Genomic DNA, 14,882 nt, shown 5'->3' with positions numbered 1-14,882 from the left:
TTTTGTTTTCCTTTGCTTCCACATGTGTCCTTTGTTTTTGGTTTATTAAATTGCCTTTATTTTGACCCATGAGGTTTTCTATCTTATTTTCTCTCCATTCTGTCCTGTTGAGGAAAAAATAGATAAAGTGGCTTGGTGGGCACCTGCTATCCATCCAAGGCCAATGCACCACACCTATCCAAGCTTTACATTGCAAGAATAAAGGAGGGACTGAGGAAGGATGCCAGTAACAAGTTTTCTGCCAGCTTTTACTCCTATCCATTGATCTGCACACTGTAGAATGAAAAGTTTCTTTGACTTCCTGTGACATGCATACACAGAATGACTTATTAAAACTGATACATAGACTGAAAAACAGGTGTCCTTAGATGGAGTGCACTGCTAATTCAACTTTGAAACTAATTTATTGAATTCAGTTTGATTTCAAGAGTTCGATGTGGTTTTAATTCCTCAGAAGTTTCTGAAGGATGAATGGCAGATAAAGGAGTATGGTGTGCCATCCCAAATTATCTATTATCTGCAACTCTGCTTATAGAAAATTTTTGTGAGAAAAAAAGTAACATATCTGAGGAAGAAGCACTTGCTTTTTCTTGAAAACTAGAATCTGTAAGATTCCTCCTCATAATAATTAAACAAGTTCCAATATCCTTCACTGTGTACAATGTAAGTAGCAGGATTAGCACCCAGTTCTTCAAGCACATATAGTGTGCATACAACTGAAGTGTTTTGCACTGAGGTAATGCAACTTTATTCTGAAAGTGTTAATGAACTACTATGTTTAAAAGAATTTAAAAAGCAAATTCCACTCTGAGAGGTGACTTACCTCAATCAGCTAGGCCATTTAGTCACTCATCATGTTATATTCCATATAAAGCATATTACTGAAATAAGCTGTCACTGAAATGTATTTATTGTGCTGTTATATTAAGAGAATCTTAGCCTACACTCATAATAGCAGCACTTTCTTGAAAGACAAAAAGAAGAGAAACATCAGGAAAACCTGTAACTCTATCATTAAAGACTCTCACTTCTACATACTTCAGTTTACCTTCTTTTTTTTTTCTTTTCTGCAGGTTGTGACCTCATTCCGGTCCAGTATCTCAGATGGGGTGACCCCGAACCAATTGCAGCAGTTGTTTTTGCATGCCTAGGTTTGCTGGCCACGTTGTTTGTCACCGTTATATTCATAATGTACCGTGATACTCCAGTGGTCAAATCATCCAGCCGAGAACTTTGCTACATCATTCTAGCTGGCATCTGCTTGGGTTACTTGTGCACTTTCTGTCTCATTGCAAAACCTCAACAGATTTACTGTTATCTTCAACGAATTGGCATCGGCCTCTCCCCAGCTATGAGTTATTCTGCTCTAGTAACTAAAACCAACCGCATTGCAAGAATCCTGGCTGGAAGCAAAAAGAAAATTTGTACAAAGAAACCTAGGTTCATGAGTGCCTGCGCCCAACTGGTCATTGCATTTATCTTGATATGTATACAATTAGGCATAATTGTTGCCCTCTTTATAATGGAGCCACCAGATATAATGCATGATTATCCAAGCATCCGAGAAGTCTACCTGATTTGTAACACCACCAACCTGGGCGTTGTAACACCCCTTGGATATAATGGATTATTAATCCTGAGTTGCACCTTTTATGCATTTAAGACAAGAAATGTCCCAGCTAATTTCAATGAAGCAAAGTATATTGCCTTTACTATGTATACCACCTGCATCATTTGGCTGGCTTTTGTGCCAATCTATTTTGGAAGCAACTACAAGATAATCACCATGTGTTTCTCGGTGAGCCTGAGTGCCACAGTGGCCCTCGGCTGTATGTTTGTGCCCAAGGTCTATATCATCCTGGCTAAGCCCGAGAGGAACGTACGCAGCGCATTCACCACATCGACTGTGGTCCGCATGCACGTAGGGGATGGAAAGTCATCTTCAGCTGCAAGCCGTTCAAGCAGCCTGGTGAACCTATGGAAAAGAAGGGGATCATCGGGTGAAACCCTTAGGTAAAGTCTGCTAATGTGGGAGTGTGGGGAATCAATTACGATTTTCTGAGAGCTGCTATAGTGGAAGGACAAAGGGAAATACATTAATTTCACTTGCCTCTGCACTGGGAGAAGAGTCCTCAAACCAGGACAGGTCCTCTCTCCCACATCTGGAACAGTTTGTGTTTTGATATAGACAAAAGGCTGTGCAAAAACAGGGGACAGAGCGATGGGCAAACAATTGCAAGGCTGGGTACTGGCTGGGTCACCTGTACACTTAATGTAGGGAGGGAAACAAGATCTTAGGAGAAAAAAACAACAGGCCAAGAAATATAATTCGTTGCCCTCTCCCAAATGCACCCATTTACAGTCTTTTTCCCATAAATGAATTGCATAGTGTCTGCATTTTGCCTTTAGTCACAGCAGTAAGACAACGGGGTTGCTGCTAGTGCTACAAAATCAAGGTGAAGTAGTAAACACAACTGGAATCGTGAACAACCACTCTCAGGCATCTGAGGATTTGTTTCATATGACTCTTCTGTTATATCTTTTATCTCCTTTTCCCTTGACTTTCCTTTCTTGTATTATCTCTTCCTGCTTTCTACCTTTTTGTCCTCATCTCTCTTCTCTTCTTTACCTTTCTTGATACCTTTTTCTGTATTCATCCTCCTAACTCCATCAAATTCAGATGCTCACAGGGCCTGCTCTTGTTACCTTTCTTGCAATTGAGCAACTACTCCCTTTTGAGATATTTCTTCATTGCTTCCCAAGGAATTATTTTAATTCAGTGTTCATGAAGATGACTTGTATGTTCAGTGTATAAAATTTTCAGGAAGTGAACACCAAAGAGAAGGGAGAGCTCTGGACTGGAAATACTGTCCAGCTTCATAGAGAGAGCACATAGAAATTCACCCAGCCCAGAGGTTCATTTTCACCTGTTGACCTCTTTCATTTTGATATGGGAACTACGGGGATGATTTGGATTATTTAACTGCCGGCATAAACAAAGAATTCTGCCACTGCAAAAGTGCAGCAAAACAGTGTTGTCATTCCTCGGCTATATATATCTGGCCTGGAAGTGACAAGGACCTAAAATTTCCTCTTCACTGAAACACAAGTGGATTTTAGGATTGCTAATATGAGTATTTCCAGACATGCCATTGTTCACAACTGGAGATGGTATGGAACAAGGGCAATTTGTACTTACTTCTATTTTTATGTGAACCACAATTTAGACTCGAGGGAGTATTTTATTAATAAAACCTACAGAACAGATTATGCCAAACTGATGATTTGTTTCTGTCAGATAATCATTAACGCTTCTCTTTCAGTAACTTTGCATTGATCCAGAAATGGCCAGTCTGATACAAGGTATTTTATACCTATGATCAGGTAGTGATGGTCCCTTCCAGCTCCTTTCTATGTGCACAGTAGAATGCCATTTTAAAATGATAAATCCTTTATCAGTTTAATTGATGGCTACCTGAAATGTCCTCTTCTACAACCTCTGTCTGTATGCCTGAATGACCTGAGGTGTTCAGGTTTGAAGTCCTATAACAACTTCTAGGCCAGCTAAAAGAGGTATTCTTCATAATACATCCTCAGAAGGAGGGCATTCTTCCTCTCTGAAATCATTACTATTTTCCCTCACTTTTGCTGCAGAGCTCATTTGTATCTCAAAATGTTTTTATTCAACAAGATGACGTTATAGATGACAGGAAGACCTTGGGCTTGGAAAGGATTTGTTTGTCATTATTTGTGCCCAGTTTTGAAAGGTATTAATCTAAAGTCTTTGTTTTGTTCAGAAAAGTAAGGATTGTACCCTGCTATTAAATATCCTAAAAGACAAGATTTATTTTCTTCTTTTTGAGGACTCTGTTTACAATTTTTTTGTATCACTCAATATGTAGGTAACACCTACAGTAGAGAGCTATTAGCAGAATAAAATCATCATCAACAATGACTTCTTTTTCAATAGCGTTCACTTGGAAACATCTTCAATCCTGATGAGCATTGAGCATTCCAGATATGTGTGTATAGGAACGAAAAATGCAGCATAAAGTCAATATATTGACATACTTGCCTAGATATAAAGAGCTAGAACATTCAATTTGAAACTTTGAGAACTTCTATGTCATCTGTAGCGTTCATCAACACATAAATCTGCAACAAAGAAGACACTTCTTATGCATATGTCTGAATCCTCAGCTGGTTATACTGTGATAGCAGCAGTGAACTTAGCAGTGCTCAGTCAATGTGTGCCTGAAGAGTCTGGGAATCCAAGAGCAAACTGATTCCATCGATAATGGCTAATTCTCTCTGATCAATGTCTATTTGGCTGCATGAAAGAAAACAAAACAAAGTACTGAAATGTGCTGAGTAAATTTAAAATGCTGCTCAAGACTTCACCTATGTCTGATATAAACTCTAAGAAAGGAAATAAAACTGCTTTCAGCTTCAATTCTGCTTGCTGTAGAGCAAGAACAAACAGAATCCAATCATTTTACTAAATATTCAAACATTTCTTTAAAAAAAATCTTGTTGCAATAAGTAATACATTTCAAGGTATTTCAAGGTTTCAGTACAAAGCTCAAAAGCTAGTTTGGACAGTTATTCAGGAAAACACTGAAGTATTCAGAATCAAAGGAAATATTCAGCAGAGCTACATGGCATTATTTAATAGCTCAAGGGGTTTTATTTAAAAGAGAGTGAGTCACTGTTGAATTTTAAAGAAACATGCTATTTAAGTCACTAGTGCATAGAGGGGCCCCTATCATTAGTATTTTGCTTCTTGACACTAATTTAAAGCACAGTGTAGTATTGCATCAAATTATTGTCAAACAGATAATGCCAAAGCTCCATTCAGAGCTTTTACATCAGCTGCAAAACACACAAGACTGTGCTTGCTTCAACAAAACTATGCATCTGTTAGAGTCCTAAATTACTTTCTTCTTAAAAAAATGTTAAGAAAAGTCAGGCAAGCTGTGGATATGTGTAAACTTCATGTACTGAAATATGTAGAAGGAAAGAGTAAAACTATTCGTTACCTACTGAAATGAAAACCATTTTATGTAGGCTATTGTGATTCAGCAGTACTCACCAAAATATATTCTATCCTCATTTAAAAGAGGAGCTACAAACCAGACATTACCAGAGATGACTCCACAAAGAAGAATTCTGAACACTACATAGACAGAGTCAAATCTGCACGACCTGTGTAGAGGCATCTGGACCTTTGGCTTTTAGTTATCTTAGCAGTTAATTTCACGGGTAAGGACATACATAAATCTGAGCAAATCTTACCTTAAGGTCCCAGGAAATTTTAGCACCAGGAACTTTTAGCACCAGGAACTATTATGCCACACAGCCCTTTTGCAAGAGTTCAAGATATAGGGCTAATTTACCCTCTCCTCATTCTCAAATGACTCTGTATCCCAGGTAATGTATGGACTGCATATTTCTGCTACAAGAGCTGCTACAATGATATTTCTAGCCAGCACAGCACACCAAAATATGTCAACCCACCTTGGCCTGGTTCCAGTTTCTTACCTTTCTAATATCTTAGTCCTGGATTTCACACAGTAATTTAACTACTGTAGGTGTTTATCTCTTCTACAACATGTTTTTAAATGATCCAAACCACACAGCTCCATTTTCCAAGCATACATGTACTGACCTTTTAAATACATTCATCTCCCTCCACCTACCCCTAGAAAAGCAAGTTTTCTTTCCTTTAAAGCAGGTAATAAACTGTTCTGAGTAACCAGCAAAGTGTTAAAACCAGCTCTAAGCACTCTCTCTCCCACACATATCTGCTAAGCAAGTCTTACAAATCCTACCACTATTTTTCTCTCTGCCCTTTAAATTTCTCCCAAATCTTCACCGCGTAGCAAATGCTCTTCCTCTCCAATTCTACCACTGTTGGTTGTAGGTGCCCCAGAGGTTCCTGCCATCAGCTGCCTCTTTTGGAGGTCCCCAACCCACCTTCAAGTTTTCTCAGTGGCTTCAGCAGCAAATTCTGCACAGTTCCAGCCTGTAACATCTTTTGGGAAAATCAAAGAGAACTTGGCATCCTTCTATAGATTAAACTGAGACCTGGACACCAACATCAGAGCTGTTCAGGCAGTGAGATGGGAACCTCTGAAAGAAGAGTGAGGTTAGAAAACACCATTGCCATCCTGAGGTAAGGCTCTCTGCTTGGAGATGAGATATTTAGATCTTATATATCACCCTTCATTTAGTTTTGAAGTGACTGTGAGAGGCAGAAGAAAGGAATTAGACAGCTAAAGTGTTTTTTAACTGCCAGTTGGCCCCTTTCCCTGTGTTGATGTAGGACTCATTTAGGTTTCTCCTACAACATTCTCGAAAAAACAAAGCTGGTAGGTGTATAGTACAAGGCAAAAATACTCTCCTGAAACAAAAAAAGACAGATTATAATCCTCTAAATAAGTTAGGACCTCTGAAAGAAATTGTTCATTGCAGCAAAAGGATGGATTAGTACTTTCAGGCTGTTACCCAGGCAGGTAGATAAGGTCATTCAACAGGAAAGAATTGTCACCAGCAAAGTCAGATAATGTTAGCCATGTTCAAGATACATGAATGTTTGTGGTATTGCACATAATTCCTCCATACAGATGTGAAGAGCACAATACTAGACAACAGAAAAAAAGAGACACATCGATTTCTGCACCTTATCATAGACACTTAATCCACAGCAACACACACATCGCATTGAGATTAAAGCTTAATAGCCCAAAGTGGCAGTGATGCTTTATTCCACCTGGGTTTACTACATGATGCACTATTTCCTAAATAATTAAACATAGACTGTGGCTGTCAAATCAAATTAACTACTTGTGTGTTTTTTAATGTATTATCTTGTCCTCTTAAGAAGTTTGGCTACCACTGTGGGGTTGCAGAACAAGGCATTGCTCTGTATGCATCTACAGGAGTGCAGCACTGACAGCTTTCATTCAGGAGTGAGGATCCCTTGCTCTGGTGAGCCAACATACCCTTAGGTGAACCACAGAAGTTTCATTATATAAATCACTATAATTTTGTTTTGTCTTAACTTGGATAAAGATGCTCACACATCCACCAAAGATTCAAATTCCATTTGGGAACATTTTTTCTCACTCTCAAGTACTACGCTGATGCAGTAATAGCAGCCTGAGGGACAAAGTGCCTGCCTTGCACAGGCAACTGAAAAAGTATTCAGGTGTCCAATCTTGCATGTTGTTAAATGCAATTCCCTGTTTCCGATGAGGAAAATGTGATAAGCAAGATAATCTTTCCACTGGAGTGGATTCAGCCCTGGACCACCAGTGATATAATTAGCGTTTATATCAGACAGTCCCAAACTGTGCCATAATGAAATATTTTGGAAAGAGGTGTCTGTCATCACACTGCATGCTCTGTTTTCTAAGGAACAGCTGGTTTTCCCTCTTATGTGTTCTCTTTTTTTCCTCTTATGACTATTTCATTACAATTCAAACAGGAGCTATTTTGATCCATAAAATAAGAAAAATATGCTAGCCTAGAAGCTGACATTCATGGTTTAAAAATATTGCAGTCTAAATATTATATCATACATCAGCATGAGACATCTCAGCATCAAATTCTTGAGATTAGCTTTTTTCAGAAGCACGAAATTCCTCAAAACAACCACCTTTTTTTTTCCCTCAGGAAATTTACCAAACATTCATTCTAATTCTGAATATGATTGAAATCTATTTAAAACACACACACACAAAAAAAAAAAAAAAAAAAAAAAAAAAAAAAAATTGAAAATTTCAGGCTTGAACTAACCTGAGCAAGCTTAGCTGTTCCAAATTCTTCAAGGTCTGGCTACTGCTATGCTTCATTATTAGGAAAGCCCCATAAAGAGATTTTATTTCCAGACAAATGGGAATCCCCATCAGAAGAAACCTCGGACACTGTTACATGTGCCATGCCAACGGATTCCAAGATGCAGACTGGGCAATTCCCATTGCCCAGGTCTCAAATTTGGACTAGTTGAAAGCCACACACCAGAATGAGTGGATTGATTTGAATCCATGACCATCAATCTGTGATCAAATGTTTTTAGAATATGTGTGTTACCAGCATGAGGATTTCAGATGTATATGTGAGAGAGTCACATTTCCTATGCCTCAGGAATATAAGTTACCTGAGAGATAAAACAGAACTGTTATTTGACATGGAGCTTTCAGTTCTGTAAAGAAGGTGGGGTACAAGAAAAACTGGGGGTGTTTTGTGGAAAGCTGAAGCTAGCATTCTTCACTTGTACATCCATTGAGAAAGATACCGATCATGAGTTTCTGCCACAGCATATACTATGGGACACACTTCTTATAGTACAAGTGCCAATTTTGTCTTCATTTATATGCAGCTTGAACAATTTCTTTGACACATTTTGAATTATGATAAAAGAACACGACACTTCTCCTCCAAACTAATTTGTAACAACATTTCATTTCCCTTTGTCAGGGCATGCATTATAGGTTCTCATAATTTTCACAAGCAAAGGGTTGAGATACTCTTGGTGGTCTGACTGGCCATAGAGTACACTAAAACTAGCACTCCATCAGGTCCAAAACAAGGGAAAACACAACTTTCCTGGTCCACAGAGTAACAGTCACAGTCTTCTTAAAAATTACTGATTTCTGCAGATAGTTGCAACTAGTAACTCATAGAAACATGAAGATGAATACAGAAGAGGTTGGAACCTCAATGGTACTGAGTTCCAGATTGCTGTATCACTCTTTGTACAGAGTTCTACCAGCAGCCTGTCAGTGATACCAGCATGGATTGCTCTCTTAATTTCATACTTTTCCTGCTACAGCAACAGATTACATTTCCATTGTCTTGTACAAAACAATCTCTGACTAGAAAAGGCAGAGAGTTATTTTCTAGCCTGGTGAAATAACAATGATTTTTAATATCAGACAATGGCAGAGCATAAATTCCAGCTGAAGTCTTTTATACTAGCTTTATATTCTATATTACTGCTTTTATATTAACTTTACACTAGAAGACCTTTTCAATTATGGTTTTAATTCACTGACAAAAAAAAAAAAAAAAAAAGGCATTATTTGAAATTCTGAAGTTTTATAGACTAGACAAATAATTTACTGGTGACATTCAGTTTTTTTAATCTACCCTTGTGTATATGGAGAACTAACCAGGAGGTTATCAAAGACTGTGAATCACGAGAAGTAATGCTTAAGGAGTTACATAGCAGAAATGACCAGCACCATCCTTGAACTGTAGCAGTGACCAGCTTTTAAGCATTGCTCATCTCTGCAATAAATCCCAATGAAAGCTGCCAAGTGGAAGTGCTGCACACAACAGGACCAGAGATTACTGTAAGGCAAAAGATGTCACAGAGAAATCATCATGTCTCAAAAAAATAAGTTAATTTCTATCGATGTTGTTTAAGAAACCCTAACAACAAATTGCACTGAAGTGCTTAAATGGCTTTGGAATATGAGATGATGGCAATAAAGTGAGGGGTAAACTTCTTATACAATATAATGTCATTAGAGTAGGTAACAACTTACACGAGGTGAAGGTTTGGCTCAATGGATATTGTTTTTATTTGATAAAATCTAGTCATAGTGAAACAAGATATTATTTGTTTGCTTCATAGCCTTACTATAAAAGAATTTTAGTGCATGCAGGAAACAAATATTTGACTCTTCAGAGGAAGTCATTATGCTTTTGTCTGATTAGTCTGCATTTATTACTGAATCTGTTCCCAAATGGATTCTGCACAGCTACTTTAATCTAATATACTACAAGACTTTAGATTGAGAGATTACTGAATGGTTTGAGTCCTTCATATTTCCCTAAATAATTTAGTCTTGGTGTCATTTTGGACAAGCTTGATACTGTGATTAATTAAACTTCAAATATTGTTAAGTGACTGAAGAATATTTTATGAAACTCAATGAACGATATTAGGTCTGAAAGATTTTGATAAATTGCTGCTAAAACTTTGCATCTGTAAAAACAGCTGATATTCTTGAATGCCCTGATTACAATGATGTTTGTGTACAGTGCTAGTGTTGCTTTGAATTTTCCCCTCAACTTGAATTAAAATATGGATCGATTGATTGATTGATATAAATATTCAAGCCTGATTTTTTAAATTATTTATATTATTAAGGCAATGTCCTTATCATTTTGAACTAAGTATCATAGCTTAACTGTGGAAATCAAATTCCATTGTAAACTGTGCTCTGCTTACTGTTAGATAAATCTGCTCGAGATTGCAACATGCAGTCTTGCCAATGTACTACAAAAATAAAAGGAAAGGAAGGAATAGTAAGGATGGGACCCAGCAGTTTGATTTTTTTTTCTTTAGGGGAAGAAAGAGCTGAGAAGGAGTTTTTTGTTTTATAACAGCAATTGTCTACCCCTTTTACCTTCTCTTCATCTTCAAGCCTGTCTCCCAAAATTCTGGTGACAAATAAATATCACCATAGACTATGTGAACATTGGTCTTATCAGTCATGCTGAAGAGCACCCAGACAAGCCATGCAGGTGGTCTCACGTCCATTCACATGCATGACACAGATCCTCCTGCAAACTAACATCTGACCTGAGCACAGGTTTGTCTAACAAAGTAACTTTTAGCTCTTTCCAGAGCAAACTTTGATATGAACTGGCACTGTAATTAATTTGACAAACAGAAGACAAGGACATCCACCCTCCTTCCAAGGTCCAAACAAGACATGAGGCAATCTGCCACTATGGAAATACCAGTATGAGTTATAAAGAATGGTATTTGTACTTGAATATTGCAAGTTGGTGTGGACTGGCAGAGGAGCTGGAATTTCAGCTGATGTAGAACTGCATTTGCTTACAGACTTTTTTTAGCAATTGGGACTGAAATTCAAGGCACACATCTTTTAAAATATATAAACACAAAACTCTCATTTAATTTGATGTATTTTCAATTATAGCATTATATATTGCAGGAATTACTCATTTTGCTTCCTGTTGAGGACTTATAACGCAATTACACATTGCCCAAAAAAAATTAAGTCATTTTACAGTCCACGATCCAATAATGAGGTAGCAGAAAAAGAAGTTAAAAATCCAATAAACAGGCACCAAAGATGTAAAACACTAGAAAGAAAAAGAGTTACTGTATTAACTATATAGCATAGTATAACAGATCCAAGTAAGAAAAAGCATCAAAAAAGGGAAACTTCTTTCTTCTAAGTCAGCAAAATTAAAAAATGTCATGTTGAAATTGATGACAGGCAGGTGCCTACCCATCTACTTCACAAACCTCAAGAAGAGTCTAACATCAAAAATGCTTCAGAGCAAGTAGGGTGTAGCTTCCCTTTTTAATATAATGAAGGAAATAATGAATAATATATTGAGACCTTCCTGTGGCATCTTTAGTTGTATGTCTGAAAAAGAGAGGATGGAGGTTCACCAAATTGAATAGAATCAATAAAACAAGAAGTTTTGTGTAAATAAGACCCTTCTACACAAAAGTCCTAAGCAATCATTGGTCCAACATTTCAGAAATACACCTTCTGGAGGAAGGTAAAAAAATATACAGGTAATGTTTTGCTATCAATATCGTATTCCCTTGAGTCAGTATAATGCTTCCTATATTACTCCATCAAAAATGTAATTTTAATTCACCAGCTGCAATTACATATGATTGCTTAATTAGCAAAAGCTGTAAAAAAAGGAAAAGATAGTGCTCCACTTGAAAAAAAAAAATGTGTTTGGCTTTAAAGTAATTTTGCTTGCTGAAATTGTGCTATTAAGCAGACAATGTTTATATGCTGTTTTTTTTTTTTTAAAGGAACAAAAAGTGCCATATTTAATAATATATAATTTATTTTAATCATTATATAAATGGAAAAATGTCACACAATAAGCTGAGACCCCTTTAAAGGTGTTCAGTGCAATGTGATGCAGTGTCAAGATAGCACGACCAGTCTCACAGAACTGATTTTCAAGAACACAATATGTTTGTACTTCAAAGCAGCCCCTACACTAACAAATCTAAATATTTTTTTGTATTTCATTCTTTACCATTTATGCACAAATCTTCATACACATATTGTCTTTACCTAGTCTAAAGGGCAGCCTTAACTCTGCTGCTATGCAACACAAGTTCTATTTTCTTAATATCAAGACCAAGTAATACTGCTGGTGAAAAATACTACTTGCATGCAAGATATGAAAATTAAAACATATAACTGGGCCTTGAAAAGTGGATGACTTTGTAACATTCAGCAGTAACTTGGACAGTAACATTCTGTCCAAGTTCCGGGCATAAATACAATGAAAAGATTCTGTAAAAATAACAGAAAGCAGAAAGACAGCATTGCATCAATACACTAAAGACTTCTGAATCCAACTGTCTCGTCTCCTCTCCTCATTAAATTAATCTTTAAGACTTCAGGTTTATTACAAAATAACCAAAGTGAGAGGTTTGTGGTTGACATAATAGAGATCACCTGCTTTGATTATTGTTAACTTGCAGGGAAAAGCTCGATTCTGAAAGAATTTTAGGCACCTAATACTATTTGTAGTATCTCAGAACAACACTTGAAATCCTATTAATTAATACAGATCTTAGGAATCAGTTACTGCAATGCTGAACTTAAATTCCCAAATAAATGATCAGTCATTGCCCTACAATGACATTTGGCTGTACAACTCCTCTCCTATTAAGTGTCTCTGTGGAAATATCACTTTTTCCACCCTTGCAGGTGCAGTTTCATTAAGACATTATTCCTGTTTGATTAGAGCTACTATCTTCTCCTGGGGTTAACAGTACCAAGCACACATTTGCTCAGTAATTAATAACTTCTGTATGGCAGTATAAGATTGCATTCAAATACGAACTGATGACAGCTCTCCATCTCCAACACAGCAAATTACCTTTGATTTGCATTGCATTAAAAAGCCCAAAGATATTCTGAGATATATTTCAGTTAGTTAAACTCTTTATTGAAAAAAAAAGAGAGAAAAAAGAAAGTTATGTCCAAGAGTAAAAGCCAGGTTTTAAGTACTGAGAATTTTGGGGTTTTTTTCAGAGGACAGATTATCTGATATAACTACTTTTTTATTGCAAGTACGCAACCTTTGTCATCTTTCTCAACCAGTGTAGCGTGGACATTTTAACAGAATTTGTGTACTACTACCCACATTTTACCCATAGACTATTTTTCAAGGATTTGACTAAGTTTTTGAACAAACTATATAGAAATGTGGACTATGGCACATCTAAGTCTGGCCACCAACATCCTCTAGATAGGGGATATACTACCATATGGCATGGGCTGATGGTGAAGGATCCAAGACTCTCTACATGGAAACCAGGAGGAAGCAGGAGCAGGAGGGTCCATGAACACACTTAGTTCTCACCTTTACATGAAGTCAGGACCACAAGGACACCAGCACCTGGTTCTAAAGTATAGACATAGTTAATAAAGTTTGCATCTAAAGACAGTCAGATCTTGTTAGTACAGGGACCCATATCTTCACTGGAAAAAAAAAAAACAAAACCAACCAACCAACCAACCAACCAACCAAAATACAACAACAACAACAACAACAACCAATAGGAATCTATACACTAAAACTGGTTTCTACAGCTTAGTAGTGGATATATTGGTCTTATTCAGGTTGATGATTACCGTATTCCCCCTTTATTTTCTGTAGTATCCATTAATTTTTGTCTACAAGTGGAGTTTTGTTGGAAGGTGAAGAAGGCAAGAAAAAGGTCTAAGAGTGCTTTAAATCCAAGAAGTCACACTGGTGTTTCCTGCCATGTATCACACATACACTGAGTTCACTAAAAGCCAGAGCAGTACAGATATGGTTTCTCTCAATCAAGGAGTAAGTTTCTTTCTCTCTGCTGATCTGGAGAGCGCAGAGCACTACTGTGTAGGACAGAGTGATGTGACAAAGTATTTGGCAAATGGACAAGCACCACAGTAACTGAATCACTGGGAATTACTTCCCCAATTTCCTGTCACTGATCAACACTTATTGAACATATCAGTATGTATCATTAAGCATTTTTCTTAAGATATCTCACTCCTGTGTAAAAAAATAGCACAGTTCACAATGACACACACAAAGGCCCTAAAGAAGCACTAAAAATTGCCCCAAAACTTTTAAATTCTTCGACAGACTTTAGTAGCTGCCTTTCTGCACAGAAGCAAAACCTTTCCTGTCCTTTCTAACCAATACATAGTCCCAGAATTGACAATGAGGAAAGAAATCTATTCTTGCAAATACTGCTCACACTGTAGTGTTTTATGCCTCCTTCATTCACCAACTAAAACATCAAATTAATTCTCACATTGGCATTTTTAATGACAGCTGCAAAGAAATGTGTGAAGGTTTATTGTCTTCTCAGATTAAATCTTTTAAAGCAATCTTTTGTTCTAACAAACAGGAAAGGGACCTTTTTCTAAAACAAGGCATTCTGAGGAAAAATCATGTCCTTTATCTGCTCCAAAAGCTGAAAAACCTTTTTACACAGAACCTCTGGCGTGCTTTTCCAGAACGGTCGCCCAAAGAACGTCACAGCTTCCATGCACTGGCTAGATAGTGCATGGAACTACCTGACTAGCACACTAGAACTGATTAGAGCTTGGCTACTGTTCTCAAAATTACATGGATAATTAGCACTGAATGGATGGCAGTGGAGCAATTACTATGGTTCAAGGCTTTGAGGCATTCTGTGACAACATACTATTTATGATTGTGTAATTTGCTCTTGAGTGGATGGAAAAACTTTAGAGTTTCATAGTTGTGTCTCTGCTGATCTTCAGAGCAGCAAAACTTATGTTAGTGACTGTGGAATGGGCAATTTGGGGTGTTTCTTTATGCGGGTCACA

General features: G+C 37.2%; 1 protein-coding gene across 1 annotated transcript in view; it reads left to right on the top strand.

Annotated features, from left to right (window-relative positions):
* Positions 1-1,073: 1,073 nt before the first annotated feature.
* Positions 1,074-14,882, top strand: part of GRM5 (glutamate receptor, metabotropic 5) — a gene marked incomplete at its 5' end in the record, with an annotated part of 25,392 nt that continues 11,583 nt past the window's right edge. The window contains one exon of the mRNA XM_008943023.1: positions 1,074-2,013. Within this exon, the coding sequence (XP_008941271.1) occupies positions 1,074-2,013 (940 nt within the window). The remainder of the gene's footprint in view (positions 2,014-14,882) is intronic.

This window comes from Merops nubicus, unplaced genomic scaffold (assembly GCF_000691845.1).
Source record: "Merops nubicus isolate BGI_N331 unplaced genomic scaffold, ASM69184v1 scaffold15216, whole genome shotgun sequence".
NCBI lineage: Eukaryota > Metazoa > Chordata > Aves > Coraciiformes > Meropidae > Merops > Merops nubicus.
This window is presented reverse-complemented; position numbering and strand designations above follow the sequence as displayed.